The sequence below is a fragment of the Bipolaris victoriae genome (genome assembly GCF_000527765.1).
Source record: "Bipolaris victoriae FI3 unplaced genomic scaffold scaffold_3, whole genome shotgun sequence".
In the NCBI taxonomy this organism is placed as follows: Eukaryota; Fungi; Ascomycota; class Dothideomycetes; order Pleosporales; family Pleosporaceae; genus Bipolaris; species Bipolaris victoriae.
Window position 1 is genome coordinate 1 of NW_014575389.1, and position 22,097 is coordinate 22,097.

Here is a 22,097-nt window from a genome sequence, read left to right on the forward strand (position 1 = left end):
GGGTATCGTCTTACTGAATCGACTGACTAAAAAAACTGGAGGGGGAGGGAGGAGGGGAAAGGGAATGGACGTAGACGGGGGAGGGGGACTGGGCTGATGCAGACAGATTGGATTGCGCAAGCGCGAGAAGAGAGAGAGACAGAGAGTGCGCGGATGATGTGACTTGACTACTATGGACAACAAATGCACAGACAAGGGGGTATCGTTGTTGGGCCCCACGAACGAAGCCGCTCGCTCTTCGGCGAAACAGTAATGCGCACCGCCTGCATGTGGGACGATGTGCAGTCGTGGGGAACTGGGAAGGGAAGGTGCGACGGAACGTGGACAGCTGAAAGGCACAAGCGCGCTCACACTTACTCACACTCGACATGACAAGACAATATATCAAATCTGTCATTGTCCCTGCGGAGGGAAACAACAACCAATGTATAGAATTTGGTTACAAAAAAAGGGTGTTAGTCTAAAAATTAAAGTCGTAGTATCCAACAAGTAAAAAAAAGACCGCGACAATTCTATGGCTCTCAATCCGTGAGCCTCTCCCAAATCGAAACAAAAAGACGAGCATTCTGGGCATTCATGTTGAAAACGTAAGTGTGAAGGACCTCATTGGTCAAAAACACATCTTCCCAGGACCAGTTTGGCCGAAGCCCATGGTGCCACAAGTGCCGATGAATAGAAGCGTGCCAAAGAATACACGCGGAGCTGTTCCGTAATGACCCCCAATGCTCCTCCCAAATTCGTCACCCACTATTACAATACATGCCTTTGAACGCCGCTCATAATGCCCGCTATGCATGTTGCTAGGTTTTTTTTTTAGGTGTGTTCATAATTCGTACTTTCGTGTCATGGAGATTTCACTCTTCGAAATCTTCATACAACATGAATCCCGGCTGGGCACGCATCTTTTTGGCACCTCTTCCTTGATCCCATGTTGGTGATGCTGGTCGTGACGTGGCCCGAGATGGTGGCTGGGACGAGTACATTTGTGGGTATGATGGTTGTGCCGGGAACTGAAAGTTGAACGTCTGTGGGAAGCTATCCAACGAGTGAGGACGCTGAAGCGCGTAGCCGTTCTGGCTAGGGACCTGTTCTCCTGTCGGACTCAGCATGGTCGGTGGGAAGTAGCTTTGTCCCCGTTGGTGATTGGCGTATTGCTGGGTTGGCGGTGGTGCAGGCATGCCAGTGCCGTAGAAACCCATACCAGTTTGGTTGGATGCCTGGGCGGCCATAGTAGAGCCCATCATTCGAGAGTACTGTGCTTCTCGTGGAAAGAAGACACTCTGAGAGTGAGGCAGGCCTGGTGTCTGGGGAACAATGGGGGTAGTGGGTAGCGAGTACTGGCTACTGCAGACGGTAGGAGAGTATTCTGATATGGGAACCGCATACTGCATAGGCATGGCCTCGTGGGGACCCGTGGGGATGGTCAGAGCACTCAGAGTCTCTGATGGGTTCTCTTTGTTCTTGTGGTCGTCTGTAATTTGAACAATCTCAGAAATCTCTTGGGCGAGCAAGTGATCATTGGCGTCCTTGAAAGTAAAAATAACGCGGTAGCCTACTGGCGACTTGTCTTCTTGATGCCTACAGTAGCATGTAATTCGCATAACGAACTCAACCTTCTTCGCAGCAGAAGAGAAGTCTGGGCTGTCGTTGTCCTGCCACCTCTTGAACTCTTTCTCGTTGATCATGATGATGCGGTCATCTTCGTAGCTCGACCACTCCTTCTCGTCGTCTGCTTCCCGCTTCTTCTTGCGGTTGAACCTCTTGGCCTCACGCTCTTTGCAGCCCTCGCAGATGATGACTGCGCCGCCGTTCTGAGGGTGGCATCGGTCCTCTTTAGCAATGTCGGTAATGGCGACTCCACGCGGGCGACGCGGGGTTGGCTCATCGCCCCGTGCACGACGGAAAGCACGCTCCAGGCCCTCTGGCTTGTCAACTGCAGTTGCCAAGACCAAAGTCAGTTGCAAGCGGGCGGTGCTGTTGTTCTTCTCGTTCGCCTCGACTTCCTCGGTGCTGGCCATTTGCTTTGGCTTTGCAAGATTTTGACGGGGGAAGCGTATCCATTGGTAGTGGGGGGAGAGGGGATCCATGGTGACGGTAGTCTTGATTTGTGTTTCAGCACGGTTCTTGTTCTTATCGAGAGCAATTGAGACAGTCGATTGCTTGATGGGCTGAGGAATGTGGATAGCAGGCCAGGTGTCAGTGGGCAGGGAGTCGGCACACGTCTCGGGTGAGCTGGTTTGACTCTGTTCCCGGTTGAAGTCGCCGGGCGAATTGGCATTGCTGAAGATGAAGGTCTCGTGGGGCGAGGGCGTGTTGGAGGTTGGGGTTGATTGGGCCGTGTTGACAAAGGTGGTGAAGTCGTCTTCTGGGCGGATGCATGGGTAGGTCTGGTTGGAGAAGGAGGTGAGGTCAAGGGCCGAGTCCTGTTTCCTGCTGGTGCGGTCGGCGGTCGAGGTCATGACGGCGGCATCGTAGGGCTGGGGGAAGCCAGTATGGTCGATGCGCATCTGCCAGAACGAGTCCTGGAAGTCGCCGGCGCCGTGGTTCTCCAGGTCCTGGGGGTTGACGAAGGAGGTGAAGGAGTTCATTGTGTCCATTGCCGGCAGGGCAGGGCAGGACAGAGCAGAGAGGAGGCGTGATGGGAAATAGTGGGCCGGATGAGGGTCCCGCGGGGATCGACGGAGATAAACGAAGGTGGACAGGTGCAGTTGAGCAAGATGCAAAGTCAGAGACACCCGTGGGTCAAGAGAAGCGACAGTGAGGGACTATAAGGTGCGGGCGGGCGAATCCTGGTCGCCAATGGGCGGTGGCCTCTGCTGGTGAGGGGTCTGGGAGCAGAACCAAGGGAGAGCAGGCCAGCAGGCAGAGAGTAGGAGGGTGATGGGGCCCGTCCGGCTATCGTCCAATCAGGCGGAGGCGCGAGCCAAGCTGCGCACCGCTGTTGTCGGCAGGCGGGGGATGCGTCAGGGGCAGGACTGAGCGTCGTCGAGGGACAGAGGGTGGTGATGCACGTTCGAGACGGCGGCACGAGAGATGGGGGGGTGGTGGATGGGGAGGTGGGAGGGGGGAAGAGGGTGAGCAGTGTCGGGGTGGTAGGTGTTGGCGGGGTGTGGAGGAGGGCGAGGGCGAGAGCGACGGGCGAGGGAAAAGAGTGGATTATGATGGAGTGAAGGCTACTAATTATTTCTCTTAGCAGCGCAGCACCCCACTGATGTTCGCCGCAGTAGAGCCAACGTCAGCAATCCCTGCGCTGCGAACGACACCACCAAGAGCTGGCCACGGCCGTATGTGTGTAGTATAGCGACATGGAATCACCGTCTACAGCGTGGCCGCCCGGTTTGGCTGTGCCGGTCCACCGCGCGCCGGCGCGCCAGAGGATTGGGCCCCGCGCCGTGTCCAGTCCATTGACCATACACACATACACACACACACACACATCATATCCATACAATACATACATACGACATACATACAGGCGTACGTACATCCACACACACACACGTACATCCACGCTTCCGTACATAGTACATACATACAATCAAAACACGGTATTGTCTCCCTTTGATTGTTTTTTTTTCCTTAATTCTCTCACTTCGACGACCCGCAACGCCAACGCCCACCACCACCACCACACCACCACCACGACCTAAACACTTACCACGTCCACATCACACACACCATCACCAACACCAGCGCCCGCAGCCTCCCCCAAAGGGGCCCAGCGCCATGCTCCTCCGTCGACTCGCACTTGTTTGATTGCGAAACTCATGCGCTCCACCGCGGGAGATGTACCTGAACCTCTGTGCCCACGGCCCCCCGACCACCCCCGCCCATGGGCTGCTAGCTGCAGATTCTTCCTTGTTCCCTGCCCTGCCCGCCCACCTCCAGGTTAGGGAACGGGCGTGCGACAACGAGGCAGAGGCAAGGCAAGCCTAGGGCGGCTGCTGTCGGCTGCCCGTGTCACTGTGCCTCTCGGCGCCCACAATCAAAGACACTGCGTCGCCTCTGCAGGCCCTGCACACCCACCCCGGCATGCGAATCATGGCATGCCACTGCGTCGAGGCCGGCCGGCCATGCACGCCTCCGATCCACGCCAGCCTACGACTTGGCTGAGCGCGGAGGCCCATCCGGCAAACCGAGCCAAGCCAAGGCCTCTCTGCCACCTGCCCGCCTGTCCACACGGCTCCAGTCGCCCTCGTATTGTGTGCCATTGTCCCCATAGTGTGTGCCATGGTGGCAGTCGCCGTGGCAGGACCAGACGCTTTCCACGCCTGCCGATGCGATGCGACGCGACAGCAGAACAGACATGGACACATCCGCCCACACCCACTGTCCCGTCCGTTCCCTCCCACCCCCTTCCCAGCATAAGCCTCGCCTGTCCCGTCCTGTGCCGCCAGCGTCCCTCCTGCACGCTTCCCGTCTTATGCCTGCTTGTCGGCCTGATAAACTTTGCATCGCGACTCTCTGGTTTCAATGTGTCTGGCGGCCTCAATCCCATTCGTAACAGGAACTTACTCTCTATCCGTCCATCGGCGCCTATGCCCAATCCCTCAGATCTAGTCCCCGCTTCCGCTCGCCTGTCAACGCTCACCGCTGGGATTCTCGGAATCCTAGCTGTCGACTCGATTCCATCTCTTGGGTCATGCTTTTTTGATCGACCGTGCCTTGTGCGGCCAAATGCTCATTGGGCCCTTGTCGGCGTCTACCACCGACCGACTGCTACTTCAAGACATGGATTCCCTTTGCGGCATGCTGCTCAGGCGCCGCAAACTATGACTTGCTCCAGCACTTTGGCCAGCGTAGAGGCCCGATTAAAAAAAGTCAAGCTATAGCAACAGGCAATTATACGTCGAGCAATTGCACTATGCCGCGTATGGGCATAATCAACCGCCCTCGTACGTCTTTTGCAAAGCGGGCCACACGACTACCACCATGCTCGCTCCTGCGTGAACATGTCCCAAAGTCTGATTCGCCTGCCTCCACATGGTGAGATATCCCGTGCGTGTGCAGACCAAGATTGGAGGCCTCGTTGACCTCTAGATAGTGGGTCAACGTCGGTAGCTAGTATCCTACTATCGCTGCCAAGCTTTGCCGTCGCGTAGATAGTTCATTGATAACATGGCGCTTCGAGTATTCTTGCCTTGACCGGTCAACCATGGCTCATTGCAAAACTGCAATCTACGAAACTGCAAACCGCACAATGTCCAAGACGACGACGACAATGACCATGGTCGCATGAACCGTCCATGGATACAAAATATGCATATATGCACAGTCAGCCACACACGATGCCGCGCGACAATTGACCTGTCTATGCGGCTGTGGAAGGATGACACGCAGTACAGCAGCAATTGTCTCGTACCCCGACCTGGTAGCTTTCCATCACACACGGTCTTTGTTTGATTCGACATGATACGACTTTCTCATCTTACCACTCCGGAAGCCTTCAACCGGCTGCTGCAAGTCATTCACAAGACCAGCGCCAACCCGACAAATGACAGCTGTCTCGGAGAATTTCCTACAGGCACGCAGCAGTATACCATATACGAAGCTATAACTCACCTATCTACTTATATACCTATGTCCATGGTGCGTACATATGTACGTACATACATACATACGGAGCCGTCGAGGATTTTGCATGCCTAGCGTGCTTGGGTATACCGATCAGCCTTGGGGTGGCAACGTGATGGGGGAGACACTGGCACAAACGGCCAAAACAGTTTCACCAAAGCTGGTGGCCTGCGTACCAACTGAGCAGAAACATGCTGTGCCATGGACTGTGACATGTTGTGAAGCATGCCAGTAGTCGACAAAATATCCATTGGGCAACCCCATCCAGGCCATGCTCGAGACCGTTGACAGGGCGTTGCAACGTGCCGCACATGTCCTCAGATGCGTGACACGCTCCATTGCAGAACGCCCCCTTCTGACCCCTACCATGTGGATAGACGTCAGATCAGAGACTCGGCAAATGGAGTGCCAAAGCACCAGCCCGCTTACGTGTTGCTGCAGAAGAGTGCATGCTTCATGGCAGCGTGCTCTGCCCCCCTATACTGACAGCACAGAGTAAACAACCCTGGATGGGCAAGTATGTTTTGGATTTTGCTACTGTTCTGCGTATACATGACAATGAATGCAAGAGTACTAGCAAAAAAAACAACACCCAGACGCAACAGAAACCGTTGTGTGCACGGTACTCTCAGTGGCTCGCTGTTGCAGGCCCGCGAATAGGCTTGCGTCCCGGGGCACCACTCTTCGACCCGTACAAACCCCCTCAGCTGTAACACGCAGCCTGCGCCTACGGCTCGCTAGCAAGTGGCGTACCCGATCTGGCCCTTTGCCCCCCTGCACGCCATCGTCACGAAGCGGGACCGTCGTGGCCTACCAGTCTGTTTTGAGACGGGCACTTTTACTCAATCCAGCACGCCGATGGTGTGATTGTGGACTCAACGGCATGAGAACCAGTGTAACGGGCCTAAGAGACGGACACATGAGTGGTTCTGGTATAAAGTGGTCGCTGAATGTACTTGGTACATGGGATTCGACCCCTCTCTCTCGCTCTCGCTCTCGCGCGCGAACTGCACCCTCCCTGTTGCTGACCGTCTGCAGCATTTTTTTCTCGAGGACTTGCTACCGCTCGTAAACAGCAAGCCACTCATGTGATCTGGGCCCTAGGCCTGCACCTCTTACGTTTCGCCGCAAAGTTTGGACGCACAAAGCCATCTAGTGCTTTTGCGGAAAAGATTTCTGCAGTACTCATACGGTTGTGCGTGGAGCTGGCCTGGCAATGTCTCGAGCACTTGCACAGCAGTGACGGCACATGAATAGCCACTTCTCCACTTCCGACTGTCTCTCGCCTCGCACTTCTCGCTTTGTGGCGCTATGGAGCCGCGGACATGAGCGCCCTGCCAAGTTTGGTTGCAGCCATCTTCCAGTGCATGCATTATGTGATTGCGGCATACCCGTTGTGGGAGGAGAAACCATGACGCTTAGTCCGGCCATCCGCTATGCTATCCGGCTTCTCGCAATGCCTCGTTCCGGCGCGCCGACTCAGTTGTCAGCCTGCTAGCTATCTTGCCCCGATCACTGTCGTTCCATCATGCCACATTTGCTCTCAAGCAATAGGTGCACGTCAGAAATCTCGACGCAGGCATGAGCGAAGCCACTAGCATCGCGTATGCGAGAGCAGCGCCATGGGCGTGGCGCTAAGCCGATTCCGCCAAGTTAGCCGCCACGGCCGCGACTCCGGCACCAGCGAATGGCAAACTATGCGTCACCGACAACGGATGCCACAGCTTGACATACTATGCCCGCATCCGACATTTTCTTGACCTTTTGCCCAGACTTGAAAACCCAATAGTAGTCTATCTGTGGCTCAACATGCATCGACCCCACGCCCGCTTTTGCAGAAATTTGCACCCGCCCTTCGCTTCCAACCGGAGTCGGCTTTTGAACGCTTCGGGAACTGAGATCGGCGTGGGGTGGTTTAGCAACCAAACCGTGCCGAGTGGGATACTATCTTGAGCCGATGTACACTATCTAGATTCAAGGGCTTCCGCGCTGCGGGAATAGCAGGATCGAGCCTCGCTTGGCGATGCAGCGGTAATCCTACGGGAGGATGTATGTACATGTGTATATATGTGCATACGGGTAGTTGAAGATAGCACAGTTAGCGGCCGCTGATGCCCAATGGCGCCCCGTGCAGGCCCTCATGCTGGCTGTTTTCGACCGTCGTTCAGTACATACACAGTAACAGGTTTTGGAGGTTGGAGCACGACGTCACCGGCAAATGGCCATCGCAACTGTTTGGTGTTGGTTGGTACATGATATGAAGTGGTTCTACCAAGGTGTTGCTGGCAGAGCAAGTCTTGTCTCCTTGGATGTTGCGATGACAGTAGGACTTGCATTTCCAGGGAAGCCTGGTATACAAACGGCTGTTTCTCAACTCCATTAATGGCGCATGGATAGTTCCGTGGCCCGATACCACATGATCGCTTGTCATTGTTTTATTGCAAGGAAGTCTATGCCATGTCTGAACTAAGTGTTTGGACTAAAATCTTGGTCATCACGGATACAACCTTTGATCAGGGTGACATGGACAGTATCACCGCCGATTGTCGGAGTAGACTAAGATCTGTGAACAGGTATAGTCAGCTATCAGAAAAAACGTGTACCTATTCGTTCACTAAATGCACCAAGGGCCTGGACTAGACATACAATCAGTACAGTGTTACATGAATGTGGTAATTCTTTGCCTCATCCGGTGGTCCCGTCACTTAGTAACTACCGAACCCTACGTACTTGGTTACATTACGACAACCTTCACATGAAGACGTGACAGTGTAGCATTTCAAAGGCCTTGTGATAAAAGAAGAAAAGCTAATCTATTTGGATAGTCACGTTCCATCCTCCCCTCCCAATTCCCCGACCCATGGTCCTCGGAGCTCACATGCTTGGCCAAGAAAAGAAGCATGACGATAAGCTGATCTGCCACCATGATGGGGATGGGATATTACCGCAGAAAAGAACAGAAGAAGCATGTAGAACACTCATGGACACAGACGGCAGGCGCACGACATATTGGAATCTCTCACTTTGCCAGAAAGGATCAATAGACACTTTGCTGTTTAAGCTTATACAGTATGGACCAACATACGCGTCACGCGCCAATGCATATCGCCATAGCTTCGTCCCTCTTCCTGCTCTCTTAGACCCCAATTTCCGGAAAGCATTCCCGCAACCAGACATATGCTCTAGTTACGATGTCCAAACATTCTGCACAGATCTCGCATCTGCCTCTGCAACTCGCTGACCTGGTCCCCCTTCCTTTTTTGCCATTTCTCTCTGCCCAAACCCCCTATACCGCTCATCCGCATAATCCCGTCTCAGCATCTGACACCCGCGTCAGCACTGGCACGCACAAACGTGCCCTTTTCCATGCATCCGCAGTCGGGTCCGTGATTCACTGAAAGCAGTCAGAGACACCGGATGTCGTGATAGAAATAAAAAAACAAAGAACGGTAAATATGATGTAAAACAAACCGCAAACCTAACCCAAACCCAGAAAAGTAACTACCAGCCTACATTTCCCCCCCTTCCGTTAAAACAAAGAAAAAGAAGTGGAAAAGAAAGACAAAAAACCGGTACAACGAAGAATACACCCTCCCCCTCAGACCGACTTCTAGAAGCACCATCCGTTCAGCAACATGTTAACAAAACAAAAAAGACTTGAACCCAGAACATCAGAAACAAATCAAGGGCGCGTAAACGTGGCGGTGTGATAACACCTCCGACTTTTTTCTTTTCTTTTTTCCCTTTTCTGGGTTTACTGGAAAACATTTGCTTTTTTCGCACCTTCTATCCAAGTCGACAAACCCAACTATCCCTCATTAAGCCACTGACGAAAATAAATCGTAGACAGCGTAGAGCAAAGTGAGGCAAGGCAGAGAGCAACACGTTCAAGCCAGTCACCGGTATACGTTTTTTCGGAAAAAGCAAATATATCTTTCCCACTCCTAAACAGGGAAACTTCCGGGTTTGGGGGAGTTGGCATTGAGGGGTTCTTTGCTTTTGGAGATCATGCGGTGTGCCTTGTTTTTTTTTCTTTCTTCCTCTCTATGGATGCAGATGTCAGATTTCTCGCCAAAGGGATAGGGTTATGCAAGTTCTAACTTTTTTTTTACTTATTTCGTGGGGGGAGGGGAGGAGATCAGATGCAGAGAGAGGGATAGTAAGGTAGGGCTGCGAAAGTATGCATTTTTTCCTTTGCATTGCTTTTTTCTTTTTCTCTCTTAGTGGGATAATTGTTCCGGTGAGGATGGGGGGCGGACGGAGAGAGAGGTAGAGAGTGGGATGGCGGGTTAGTATGCTATGCTGGTGGGAGATTGGGTCGCGACCATTCCGAAGGCGGATGTTGCGGCGGTGAGAGAAATTTGGGGGAGGGGGCTTTTTTTCTCTGTCTGTCTCTCTTTGGGGGCGTATGCGGTTGGTCTTGTGATGGGGGAGCACGTGGGTGGTGAGGGATGGCGTCAAGTGTGCTCTAGTTGATGTTGTTCACACGACGGGGTGCAGTAGGGTTGGAAGGATCTCGATCTCTTTCTGCAGTTGTGAGAGATGGGTTTAGTGTTTTTAGGGAGTTTAGAGAGTTGCGATGTGGAAACTTATGGCATGTTATCAGATATCTAAGACATGTTATGGATGAAGTTGATGAACGTGAGACATCAAGTTGGATTAGAATATTGGAACATCAGACAATTAACTTAGCGTCTAAGTTTCTCGTATACATATATATCCTATAAAATACACGTAGTCAAGTTATCTGACGGGCACATTGAGAAGTAGAGAAGTGTAGTGGGGTGAACGTGAACGGTGAACGTAGTCAGTGGGTGCCTTCCTGCTTCAGGACGACCCGAGGTGGGGCCATGCGCTCACCTCGAGTACGATCAACACCAAACAACGCGTTGTAACGCGACCAACCGCCACAATTGACGCTCCTTGACTTGATCGTCTGCTTCGCCTGGAGCGCGTTCTTGAGGTGTACACAACACTCAAAATGTTTTCCCTACCTATGATTGCGCCGCGCCCAGTAAGTGCTTCCTACTTTTTGTGTTCAGATGCTCGACGCTGCAACCAGCCGCAACATCTTTAAGAAGCATGTCGAATATAGAGAATAGAAGACTGACGCAATAAATAGGACGCCAGTCTGTGGCCCTCTCTCCACAATACACATGCAGCATTTGAAGACACACAGTCACAGTCCCCGCCCAATACGTCGCACAACCAACGACGCCCAACGCACCATACACCCCACCACAACCAAAACCTACTACTGTCCAGCCTCACAGCTGATGAAAATACCATTTCCCAGCGAAAACTCAATGTCCGTCGTTTCGGCGCAGGATGGCTGCGTCCCCCGGGCGTATCCAAAACCCTCCAAGCCATCAAAGACGAGGAGCTCGAGAAAGAGGAACAAGAAATGATGCAGCGCCGCGAACAAGTAATGATGGACTTAGCTGCTGCGCAGCAAGAAGCCGCAAACGAAGAGCAGCGTGAACGCGGCGAAATGGAAGAAGAAGCCGGTATGGGCGAAGAAGAACGAGACCTAGACGACGAAGTCCCCGAAGCCGAAGAAAGCATGAGCGAATCCTCCTCTACCGCCGCTAGCAGCAGCAACAGTGGCAGCGGCAGCGGGTCAGAAGACGAGCAAGAAGAACAAGGTAGCGAAATCAGCGACGACGCACAGGAAGAAAGCACCGTCCCCTTCAACGAAGACAGCTTCATCGAAGGCAGCATGATGGAAGCAGAAGTCTCGCACATGCTCGAGATGGAAGAGGCGGAAATGACAGGTGTCCTCCAAGACGAACGCGATCTTGACGACGATGTACCCGAAGCTGGAAGTTATGAGCATACGGATTCGGAACTCGAGGATTCAAGCGACTTGGATAATTCGGCGCTGCCGACAGGACTTGCGTCAGCAAGGTCGAGACGCTCGGCCAGGAGGCGCCGATCGAGTGGAAGACGCAGTTCTGGGCGTCGTAGCTCGGGGCTCCCTGGGGGAATGACGTTGGGTGCGCATCCAACGGCTGGACGAGTTAGTCTGGGTGTTGATTTGGGGAATGGGAGGAGTAGCTTTGGTATGGATGGAAGCAGCTCGTTTCTTGACGGAAGCTCTTTCTTGAGGAGTTCACCTGCGGGGAATGCGGCGGCTAATCGGGGGTCGTTGCGAGATCGCTTCTTGGGCGCTGCGAGGGGTGGGGGGAGTAGTGGAGGTGGTGCTGGATGGAGGGCTTGATGTGATGGTTTGATGTGATGGTTTGACGAGTGATGAGTTTGTATTGTATAGATACCCAGTGGCGGTGCAAGACTGTACCGCAGTACTAATGAGTAGAAAGCATGTGTAAAATAGCATGAGTGGCTCATAGATATAGAATGTCAGGATATGTGTGGCACCTATCACACACAGTATTGCTATCTGCATGAGTTTAGATGTCTTGTCCAATACATTCATACTCATGAAGAGACATACTATACATATCTCAACCTGCCGTACAATATCCTATCGGAGTGTATATTCTGCTTACAGAATCTGTCAACAAGAGCCTCTATTGCATCGTGCATGATAATATGCTATTTTGTGTTCAGTACGTTCTTACCTCCTTGTCTTGGAAAATTCTCAAGTTCCAATTCAACCCCTCAACTACATACCCCGTGACTAGACATCCTGTCTCAACTACTCCCTCAGCATGAGATATTAGATATGTCGCATGTCGCAGCACATGGAATCTTGAATAGAGAGTGGACTAGAGTACAGTGTATGTAGAGTGTAGTATCTACCTCTCTTAGTGTTGGTAGTGTGCAAACTGAAAAGTAGGGTCATGGGTGTTGCAGAATTCAATAACCGAGTGACTCAATTCGCTTTCCAGCCTGCTAGAAGTTGGAGGTTGATTCTAGTTGATGGACTATGAGAATTGGGGACTATGAGGGTCGCATTGGCTTGATTGGGACCTATGTGTACATTGGTGTCGTCCAGGTGAGACATGGGTTATGGTTTTGGCAGATTTGCTAAGACTCGCATTCGGAATGTCTACAGCGGCAAATGCCTGTAACGAGTTGGAGGCTTTTGTGGAAGAGATATGTGGTAGGTTTGAGCATGAGAAATAAGGTAGTGACGAAAGTAGATATCAAAAATGGCAGAGGACGAGAAGGTAGTCGATGAGATTGTTCAACAGTGAGAAAAATATCCAGCTTGTCAAACATCGTAGTAATGGTAAAAGGACTGTACGTGGGTAATCACATCATCGAACTTGGGACGTCGTGTTTGATCATGATAAACTGTTCATTTCTTCACAATGCAAAAGAATCTTGGTGTATATCGTCACAGCCATACGTTTGAATTGGTATTCTTGATTTTTCCCTTTTACTTGCTCCCAGCGGTACATATACAGCGGTTAGTGGGATGCAAAGATGTTGCGTGTACGCAGGTGGACTGGTGTCTCTCCCTTGGGCGTATCTGGTATCGTCTTCTCCAATTTCTGTAGAGAATGAGTACACAGAGTGACAGGGGAACTTTTTCAGACATACCAGCTTGTCAAACACACACTTGTTCAGCTTGCGCTCTTCCGACCGGCAGTTCCAGAGTTGCTGGTTGTGGTTCTCGAGACACTGCCAATGGGTGCGGAACTGACTCAGGCAGTTCTCGTTGATGTCTTTGATACTGGCGCACATGTCAGCACCCGCCTCATCCTGCAATTACAGTTCGAGTACGCACACGCTCGCGGCACACCTGGTGACCTTACGGCCTTCCTTCATGCACTCGAATTCACCCCGGCCGTTGGCCTCGGTCTTGCACATCATGTAGTCATCGTTGAAGGGCTTGCAGCGCGCGCCAATAAAGTACGAGGCACTGAGGAGGGGCGCAGAACTGGCTCCGAGCTCTTGGACCTTGGGGATGTCGTCAGGTAGAGGGGTTGTGTCGATGAGGGCTTGCTGGTTGAACCTGGATTGGATAATTAGGCCATGGAGCTTACAGCTGGGTTCAGAGGGCGCATTTACCTGGGCTGGCGCGACGACATGGTGGCGAGTGGGTGCCAATGGCGGACTATCGACCTGGGAATTGAAGATGATGGTAGCCAGGTCGTCGCGGAAGTCGGCTTGGCACTTCACTAAAACTGGCAGGGATGTGACGGGGCCGCCGCCTGTGCCTGAACCTTTGTCAAGCAGAGACAACAATCTCTCTTCACTCTCGCGCCTGCATCTCAACTGCACTTTTGCGTCGCCTCGCACACAGTTCATCGGCCGGAATGCACGCCCATTGAGCTACACTGTCCTTGTTTTTAGCGCCAGCATCTCTACGAGGCCCTGCTCGCGTTTCCTACCGCGACCGAAAACAAACAACCCGGCGCCCGACAGTCCGCGACTTGAAGACACCGTCACTCGTTTCCTTAATTCACGAGCAAGCTTGAATAAACACCCGCATAGCGCGCATTCTCTTCAACATGTCTTTTAGCTTTGGAAATATTGGCGGTGGAGAAAAGAAGACGGGCACGTTGTTTGGAAGCACTACAGCACCAGCTGGTGGTCTCTTTGGCCAATCGCAGCAACAGCAACAGCAACCTCAGCAGTCGAGCAACACGGGCGGTGGTCTTTTTGGTTCTGCGGCACCGGCCCAGAACAATACCACGAGCTTGTTTGGCTCGACACAACCACAGCAACAGCAGACCACGGGCTCTAGTCTGTTTGGCCAACCACAGCAACAACAAAATGCCGGTGCGAGCTTGTTCAGTCAGCCCCAGCAGCCCCAGCAGCAGGCGCAACAACAGCAGCCCAACATGAGCAACAGTCTATTTGGCGCCTCGCTCCAGCCTGCCCCTATCCTAAACAGCGTGCAGGCGCAAAGCATCCAGCAGCAGCGCGAAGGGCTTCCCCAGCTGCGCCAGTCTTCAGCACAGCCTTTCGCCGGCTCTACCATGAGCGGTCACAGAGAAAAGTCGGTCGTCGAGCAGATACGAATCCTCAACAACAAGTGGGATCCAGAGAACCCGGAATGCGTATTCCAGTTTTACTTCTACAACTCTGTCAAGCCAGAAGAAGCGCCTTTCTACGGGCCCTCGCAAGGCGAAGATGAGCGAAAATGGGAGGAAGCCCTCTCAAAGAAGCCGAGCCCAGGCGCCATCCCCGTACTGGCGCGTGGTTTCGAGCAAGTCGGAGAGCGCATACGGCAGCAAGCTGCGGCCGTCACCGCGCTGCGCACACGTCTTCACGAGATCAACAACAGTCTCTCGTTACTCAAGGATGCACATGAGCTGACGGTAGCGTCGCGCATCACCGAAGCCAAGCGGAAGCACATTGTTTTTACCCAGCGAACACTTGCCCTCGCGACCAAAGTACAAATCTTGCGAAACCGAGGATACGTCATGGACCCACAGGAAGAGGACTTGAAGAAGAAGTTGATTGAGCTGGAGAAGCAGACTTTTGACCCCGTACTCGGAGGTCGGCAAGAGGAGATTTGGGCGCGCATGTCCAGCGTGCGCGAGCGTGCGCGGATACTACAAGAGGAAACAGAGAAGCTGGGCAGGACCATGGACAAGCAACAGAACGGCGAGCTTCTTTCAGAAGAAGATCAGAAGGCACTGGAGAAGGTGAGATACCAACTACTATCAAATACTAAACCACAAGCTAACGTTACCCTCCAGCTCCTGAAAGATTACGACCGTCAACTCGAGCACCTTAAAAAATGGGTTGATGATACCAAGGAAGAGTATGACGAGTGGGAAGCATCAAAGCAAGCAAGGCCAGCGAAGCGATAATTTCATAATGTACTTTGGCGCTTTGAGCATGTATGATTCACTAGAGATGTGGGGGTTTATATTGCCAAAAGTTGGGCGTTGTGAGATACCAAGCGGCGGATGCATAGAAACCGATAATAGTCTTAGCGTCCCGGGAGCGTTGCTACCATTCTGTACACTTTGTCTTGTAATGCTCATCTTGGAAAGGACCACGAAACAATGGAAACTCTTGCATTCGGGATATCATTACATTCGGTGACCAGCGTTTTCCGTCAGGCAACTCGTGTGCCTGCCTTGGTAGTGTTACAAGCGCATTCTTGACTACATGCGCATATATGATACAGTTGCCATTCGTTTCGACATCACGCTCCTCTCACCCATAAAGGATGGGTGTGTAGGCGGGTGCGGTATGCGACATTCCGTTTAGAAGAACTTGGAGACGTATTCGACGAGATGCGGCGCTGCTGATGATCAGCCCAAAATACACCTGCCCAGCTCTGGATAAATTTGCTTACAAAAGTACAAGACAACAGCGCTGGCTGCCGTCCACTTGATATCGGACATGGTCTGCGCCTCTGCGGCGGCAAGCTCCTGCTTAGAAGGCTGTGGTGGTGCTGCGTCCATTGTCAGCCAAAATCTGCACCGATAATTCGCCCTTCTCTCTCCCTCTTACATCCCGGATAGGGTTCGACTAACCTCCGAACATGGTTGCTATGTGGTTGGATCCGAGAGAGTTGGGTGTTTAGAGTTTGACTTGAGAAGGCGGAGCTCACAGATGACGTTCACAACGGGCACTTTGATATGCAAAAGTTTGGAGTCGTCGGCGTTTGGGCGCCGGATGCTGCCGACGCGGTCAGGGGGTCACGTGCAGACATATATCCGTTCACGATACTTTGCATTAACCGACTTGTTTGCTTCTCTTGAGGATCTGCTCGCCCTGGCTTGCATGATCGGCAGGAACTCACCTACAGTTGAATCCTTTGATCTTCCATATGCAGGTTGAATTGCTGTCTGCCGCTGCCCTGCAGAAAGGAGAGATGGTTGCGGAGCCCAATCGTATAACAGCAACAGAAAACGCCCAAGCAAGTCTGTCTTCCATGAACGGTATGCACTTTTCCTCTCTAGGTTTACAAAGCGAGTTATCAATGTCAGCGACCATCTCAGATGCGGCATAAAATCCTTGAAAAGAAATGTAATCTTGTCAGATCGGACCGCCTCTCTGGCGCTCTACTGCCCCTGTCTGCTGATGGTTTCGCGTCCGCTATTTTTGTTAGCACGCTTCCCAATCGAATCTCAACCGGGTGACAAGAGTGATCAACGGGACAGTAAGAAATCAGTACTAGCCGTCTGTGTCCTGTTGGTTTCCCAATGCCAATGGAGGCATCTTTCGTATGCGCATTGTCGCGTCACGGGCACTATGCTATAGGCTAGACAACGGACTAAAGTTAACTGCAACCCATGAGACGATCATCATTACACTACATACTAACAGACACAACCACTCTCCTATGTTTAGGAACTCTGAAACAAATCTCGGTATGATTCTGAAGGGTCGATTTAAGGTCTGAACCTAATTGGCCTCGATTGTCATCCCGCCCCTAACAGGGATCAGCTGTGGCAAGCCGCAAGGACATGTCGTCGTTGACATACCCGCGGCCATCCTGCACAACACCAAGCCTGAACGGACCATGCTGCGCCCACAAAATTTATCTTAGATTATTGGCTAATTGCATAGATAGGCATGATCTTCACACCCCGGCTTATATTGTGCTCGGGTCCATGACGCTAACCGGTATGCCCTGGGGTACTCTTTAACGTGGAGTCCCCTTGCACCTAGATGCACGGCTGATATAGATAGAGTAAGCCTCGTCATCGTACAAGTCTATACAAATTCTTCTTCTTGTCACTCCTTTACTTGTTGTTTCAGTGTTTGGAAATGGTCAATCCAACGGCCGTTGTACTCGGCTTGTACTCGACATGCGCACTCGCGCTCAATGCTCGCTATGCTCACGAACCTGCCGACATCGCCGCTCGCGCGGAGTCCCTCGCCCATCCACATGTGAAGCCTCGCCAGCATCTTGTCTCTGAATCCAATTGTGCTCCGTATTGGATGGAAAATATCAAACATCAAGGCATTGCTAGCTTCAATCCAAACCCAAACAACTATACAGTCTTTAGGAATGTCAAGTCGTACGGTGCAGTTGGCGATGGCGTCACGGACGATACCGCGGCTATCAACCGAGCCATCACAGACGGAAACAGATGTGTACCTGGCAATTGCTCGAGTTCTACCAACACACCTGCTGTCCTGTATTTTCCAGGTGGAACATACTTGGTATCTGATGCCATTAAAGACTATTACAACACTCAAGTATGGTACTCATGATCATTCACCAAGACTAATATTGACTAACAACCCCAGATTGTTGGAAACCCCAACTGTCTACCTACCATCCTTGCTGCTGCCAACTTTTCTTCTCCTGGTGGAACAACAATCCTCGATGGTTCTGGCTATGGATCTACCGTCTCTTTCTACCGCCAAATCCGCAATATCATCATCGACACTACAAGGCTACCCACCAACTTCTCAGCTGTCTCAATTTACTGGCCAACCGCACAGGCAACTAGTATCCAAAATGTCGTATTTAACATGAACCCCAACAATGGGACTACGCATATTGGTCTGCTCATCGACTCGGGTTCCGGAGGTTTCATGACTGATTTGGTATTCAATGGCGGACGCCGGGGCTTCCTAGTTGGAAACCAGCAGTTCACTACGCGTAACCTTACATTCAACAATATCGACACTGCTATTGAGATGTTTTGGGACTGGGGCTGGACATACAAGTCTGTGTCTATTAACAACTGCCGTGTTGGATTGAACGTCTCTTCCGGAGGTTCTTCATCACAGAGTATAGGATCCATTACATTGTTCGACAGCGAAATCAAGAACACAGAGGTTGGCATTGCTACTGCCAGGACGGATACTTCTCAGCCTGCTGCTGCTGGAGCCCTGTATCTGGAAAACGTCAAGTTTGACAATGTACAGGCTGCTGTACTTGGCCCTAATGGAACCTACCTCGCAGGATCTTCCGGTTCCGTGGTTGTTGATGCTTGGGCTGATGGGCACCGTTACACTTCTTATGGTGGACCTGATATCAAACGTGGTCATATCGAGCCCACGCAACGACCAGCTGACTTGGTGGATGCCCAAGGAAAGTTTTACGAGCGATCGAAACCTTCTTATGGAGAGGTGCCCTTGTCTCAGTTCCTCAGCGCTCGCGATCTCGGTGCTACTGGAAACGGTCGTACGGATGATACCGCCGCTCTCAATGCTGCTATCCTGAGAGCCAAAGAAGAAGGCAAGATTCTGTTTCTTGATGCGGGATACTACAAAGTCACATCGACCGTTTACGTTCCTCCTGGCTCTATCGTTGTAGGCGAACCGATTACGGCTGTCATTCTTTCTTCCGGTTCTTTTTTCAACAACATGGCAGAGCCCCAACCTGTTCTTAGAATTGCTCTTCCAGGCGAAACGGGCCGAGTCGAGATTTCAGATCTGATCGTCAGTACCCAGGGCCAACAAGCAGGGGCCATACTTTACGAGTACAATCTCGGTACATACGATCAGGAGCCAGCCGGTCTCTGGGATGTGCACGCCCGTATCGGCGGTTTTGCAGGATCAGAACTCCAAACTGCACAGTGCGAGAGGACGCCTAGTAATGTGACGATTACTGAAGGCAATTTGGACCAGGATTGCATTGCTTCATACATGACAATGCACGTAACAAAATTCGGTGCTGGATTGTACATGGAAAACAACTGGCTTTGGACCGCCGACCACGAGCTCGATACCCGCGGTGAAGCCCAACTCACTCTCTATGCCGGTCGAGGTCTACTTGTTGAAAGCATCAACGGACGACTATGGCTGTAAGTTCCCTTCCTCATCCCCCATCCATTACCAAGAAGAGAAAACTAATATTAATCGGAAATAGCTACGGCACCTCAGTCGAACACCACACCCTGTATCAATACCAATTCGTCGACACCCGCAACATCTTCATGGGCCAAATCCAAACAGAAACAGCATACTACCAACCAAACCCCAACGCCACCATTCCCTTCCCCGTAAACCCTTCCCTCTCCGATCCCGTCTTCAACTCCTCCCCTGATCCCTCCGCCCCTCCTTCCACTCTAATCCCCTTATTCGAAACCCCCTCCAACGCCACATCCCCCTCATCCAACTCCACCGCCCCAAGCCCCAACACAGTCTCCGGCTGGGGCCTCCGAATCATCCGCAGCAACAACATTCTCGGCTACGGTATCGGTCTCTACTCCTTCTTCAACAACTACAGCACAAACTGCTCGCGCGTCGATGCTCCGATGGCGTGTCAGCAGCGAATTCTGAGTATTGAGGGCGCGACGTCGACGTATGATGTTAGCTTTTACAATTTGAATACGGTAGGGAGTACGCAGATGATTACGCGGGATGGCGTGCAGGTTGCGGGTGCGGCGGAGAATAACAGTACGTTTATTGATACGGTGAATGTGTTTAGGATTGATGGGTTTGGGGCGTGAGATGGAAGGCTGAAAGGGGGAGTTTGATATGGTTCTTGTGTATAGGTTTTGATTGGGAATTGAGTTCATGTGTATTTAATACACGTCTTTTTACTTCTAGAACCTCAGGGATTTAAATGTTAACAGAGATATTGAAAATACGTTACAAATTCAGCAATCAGCGATTAAAACATGAATCCATTGGATATATAGTGTACAGTATAGGCTTTTCAAGGAAAACCTGACCCAATCTCATAAACAATCCTAAATGCGCAGAGTAACGCCCGCTATGCATTCTCCCGTGTGACCCCCAAGTCGCGCATATGAAACTACTGGCAAATGTCCCTTCCACGTCCAGGATATAGCTGTAATACAAAATCAAGGCAGGCAAGAAGAGAAAAGTAAAAGGTGTCGAGAGACAATGTCTGCTTGGCACGATACCAGCTCAGCGCCTGCCACCACCGCGACCTCCCTTGATCTGCTTCATGATGTCCACATTGGTCGAACGACTTCGGGCATTCTCGTTGAATACAACATTGCTCTTGGGTGCAATGGTGTAGGTGGTTGGGCCAGACTCCATGCGAGCACGCTGGAAAGCACGAGGAGCCTCGAGGGCCTTCTTCCGGCTGGCGGCAATGGCGGCTTGTTGGCTGTTGACAGTCCTGTCGCCCGTATTGATTTGGCTGCAAAAAACATTAGCATACATATGATCAACTTCAAAGACAGGGACATACCTTGGATCGTAGTCGGCCTGGGCAAATTCCTTCTTGCGGTAGTCGTCCGTTCGCCTAAGAATAGGGCGGGTCCAGTCGGTGAAGAGCCGCTCAGCCTGTCGCTTAATGGACAACTCGGGCCTCTTGCTTTTGATGTAGAACATAATAACCTTGCCGATACCCGATGCGACAAGTGTGTCCTTGTTGACGGGTAGTTTCGCCAATGAAGCGAAGAGTTCTTTTTGGATATCGTATGCGGGAAGACTACCATCGCTCAGGGGCTCCAGGAAAAAGCGCACCGACTCAAGCAAGTTCACTTCAGGGTCCACAATAGTGTCTCTCAGGTTGTTCTTGTTCAACAAAGCTGTGACCTCTGGCAAAAGTTTGAGCTTGTGTCGCGCTGGCTCATTGCGCTTTCTGCCTTCGTTGTCGGCCTCGGCGGCTTGCGCCATGCGACGTCGCATCTCTTCGATTTCTTGGTCGGCCATTTGTTCAAGGTCGATTCCATCCTTCTTGCGACGGCGGTTCGAGCTGCCCTTGACGATGCTGTCGATCTGAGCGTTCAGTGCTTTCTTCCTGCCTACAGAAACCGTCAGTACACGCGAGAAGTCGATTCATGTGCTTAAATACTTACGTTCTTCTGGGGTGAGATGCTCGTCTGGGTCGCCTTCTGGGCTTGCGTCCCGTACTCTGCCTGCTTTCTTGGATCGTTTGCTCCGCCTCTCACCCTCTGCAATGTCTCCATCTTCTTCGCCGTCCTTGTTCTTCTTCCTACGCGGCTTGTCTGCCCTTTTTTTCTTCTTCTTGGGCTCCTCGCCTTCACCTGCAGTGCGCTTGCGCTTGTGTACACCAATCTGCTTGACATTGTCCTCATCAATAATCTGGGCCGGGCGCTCGTCGATGGCAACATTGTCGATGTCAAAGTCGCCAAATTGCTCGTCCATCTGGTCATCGTTGAGCGCCTCTGAAAGAACCGACTCGTTGTCCGACAAGCCAGCTTCGACGTCGTCCTGGTCAGGCATGTCTCCCGGTCGGTCTTCCGTCACCTCCATATCTTGGTCTGGGTCTCCGATCGGAGGATTTGGGGTGGAATTCTCCTCGTCGATCTCAGGGCGCAAGGGGTCGGCTGGGTCGTTGCCAGCTTCAGGTAGCGGCGATCGCGAATGCGACTTGGTAAACTCGACGTCCTCCATCGTGTCTATTGGAGCTGGTTTTATCCAAGTTTGGTATCAGTCCAATAGCGCTGGTTCTTGGTGGACGTTTGATAGGTTTAATCGCGGTAAAGGTGGTGGAGGGCGCGAATGGTGGTCAGAATCACCTTCAAAGGAAAGTTGGAGAGGGAGCGCGACTGCCCATGACGCGCGGCGATACTTTTAGCCGAGGCCGGTCTTGGCATGGACCCGACAGGTGGCGTCCGTGCGCGGGTTGGTTCGCGGCTTGCTGCTGCCAACGCCTTGAGCCGTTGCCCTCCGTCTTTGTCCTACTCTCTCTTGCCTGACCACCGCCCTCAGGCCCACGACGCCATCCGCCATTCTCAGCG

General features: G+C 52.1%; 9 protein-coding genes across 9 annotated transcripts; 4 read left to right on the forward strand and 5 right to left on the reverse strand.

The window, feature by feature from the left end:
• Positions 1-854: 854 nt before the first annotated feature.
• COCVIDRAFT_85372 (hypothetical protein) lies at positions 855-2,588 on the reverse strand (the record flags this gene model as incomplete). Its single annotated transcript, XM_014706396.1, has 1 exon — positions 855-2,588. The coding sequence occupies one exon, from the start codon at positions 2,586-2,588 to the stop codon at positions 855-857; it is 1,734 nt and encodes a 577-aa protein (XP_014561882.1).
• Positions 2,589-7,738: 5,150 nt separating this feature from the next.
• On the reverse strand, positions 7,739-8,005 carry COCVIDRAFT_33109 (hypothetical protein; the record flags this gene model as incomplete). Its single annotated transcript, XM_014706397.1, has 1 exon — positions 7,739-8,005. One exon carries the CDS (start codon positions 8,003-8,005, stop codon positions 7,739-7,741), a length of 267 nt encoding a protein of 88 aa, XP_014561883.1.
• Positions 8,006-8,765: 760 nt separating this feature from the next.
• Positions 8,766-8,972, forward strand: COCVIDRAFT_33110 (hypothetical protein; the record flags this gene model as incomplete). Its single annotated transcript, XM_014706398.1, has 1 exon — positions 8,766-8,972. One exon carries the CDS (start codon positions 8,766-8,768, stop codon positions 8,970-8,972), a length of 207 nt encoding a protein of 68 aa, XP_014561884.1.
• A 1,583-nt stretch (positions 8,973-10,555) lies between these two features.
• On the forward strand, positions 10,556-11,794 carry COCVIDRAFT_33111 (hypothetical protein; the record flags this gene model as incomplete). Its single annotated transcript, XM_014706399.1, has 2 exons — positions 10,556-10,588; positions 10,697-11,794. The coding sequence occupies 2 exons, from the start codon at positions 10,556-10,558 to the stop codon at positions 11,792-11,794; spliced, it is 1,131 nt and encodes a 376-aa protein (XP_014561885.1).
• Positions 11,795-12,950: 1,156 nt separating this feature from the next.
• COCVIDRAFT_33112 (hypothetical protein) lies at positions 12,951-13,574 on the reverse strand (the record flags this gene model as incomplete). Its single annotated transcript, XM_014706400.1, has 4 exons — positions 12,951-13,034; positions 13,084-13,216; positions 13,271-13,498; positions 13,555-13,574. The coding sequence occupies 4 exons, from the start codon at positions 13,572-13,574 to the stop codon at positions 12,951-12,953; spliced, it is 465 nt and encodes a 154-aa protein (XP_014561886.1).
• Positions 13,575-13,997: 423 nt separating this feature from the next.
• Positions 13,998-15,308, forward strand: COCVIDRAFT_85209 (hypothetical protein; the record flags this gene model as incomplete). The annotated part of the gene is made up of 2 exons (XM_014706401.1): positions 13,998-15,140; positions 15,195-15,308. 2 exons carry the CDS (start codon positions 13,998-14,000, stop codon positions 15,306-15,308), a joined length of 1,257 nt encoding a protein of 418 aa, XP_014561887.1.
• Positions 15,309-15,710: 402 nt separating this feature from the next.
• On the reverse strand, positions 15,711-15,950 carry COCVIDRAFT_85547 (hypothetical protein; the record flags this gene model as incomplete). Its single annotated transcript, XM_014706402.1, has 2 exons — positions 15,711-15,748; positions 15,803-15,950. Coding segments are annotated over 2 exons (186 nt in total), but the record flags the coding sequence as incomplete, so codon positions are not given.
• A 1,273-nt stretch (positions 15,951-17,223) lies between these two features.
• Positions 17,224-19,865, forward strand: COCVIDRAFT_11540 (glycoside hydrolase family 55 protein; the record flags this gene model as incomplete). Its single annotated transcript, XM_014706336.1, has 3 exons — positions 17,224-17,658; positions 17,710-19,217; positions 19,283-19,865. The coding sequence occupies 3 exons, from the start codon at positions 17,224-17,226 to the stop codon at positions 19,863-19,865; spliced, it is 2,526 nt and encodes an 841-aa protein (XP_014561822.1).
• Positions 19,866-20,289: 424 nt separating this feature from the next.
• COCVIDRAFT_11541 (hypothetical protein) lies at positions 20,290-21,750 on the reverse strand (the record flags this gene model as incomplete). The annotated part of the gene is made up of 3 exons (XM_014706337.1): positions 20,290-20,527; positions 20,579-21,137; positions 21,192-21,750. 3 exons carry the CDS (start codon positions 21,748-21,750, stop codon positions 20,290-20,292), a joined length of 1,356 nt encoding a protein of 451 aa, XP_014561823.1.
• Between the last annotated feature and the right edge of the window lie 347 nt (positions 21,751-22,097).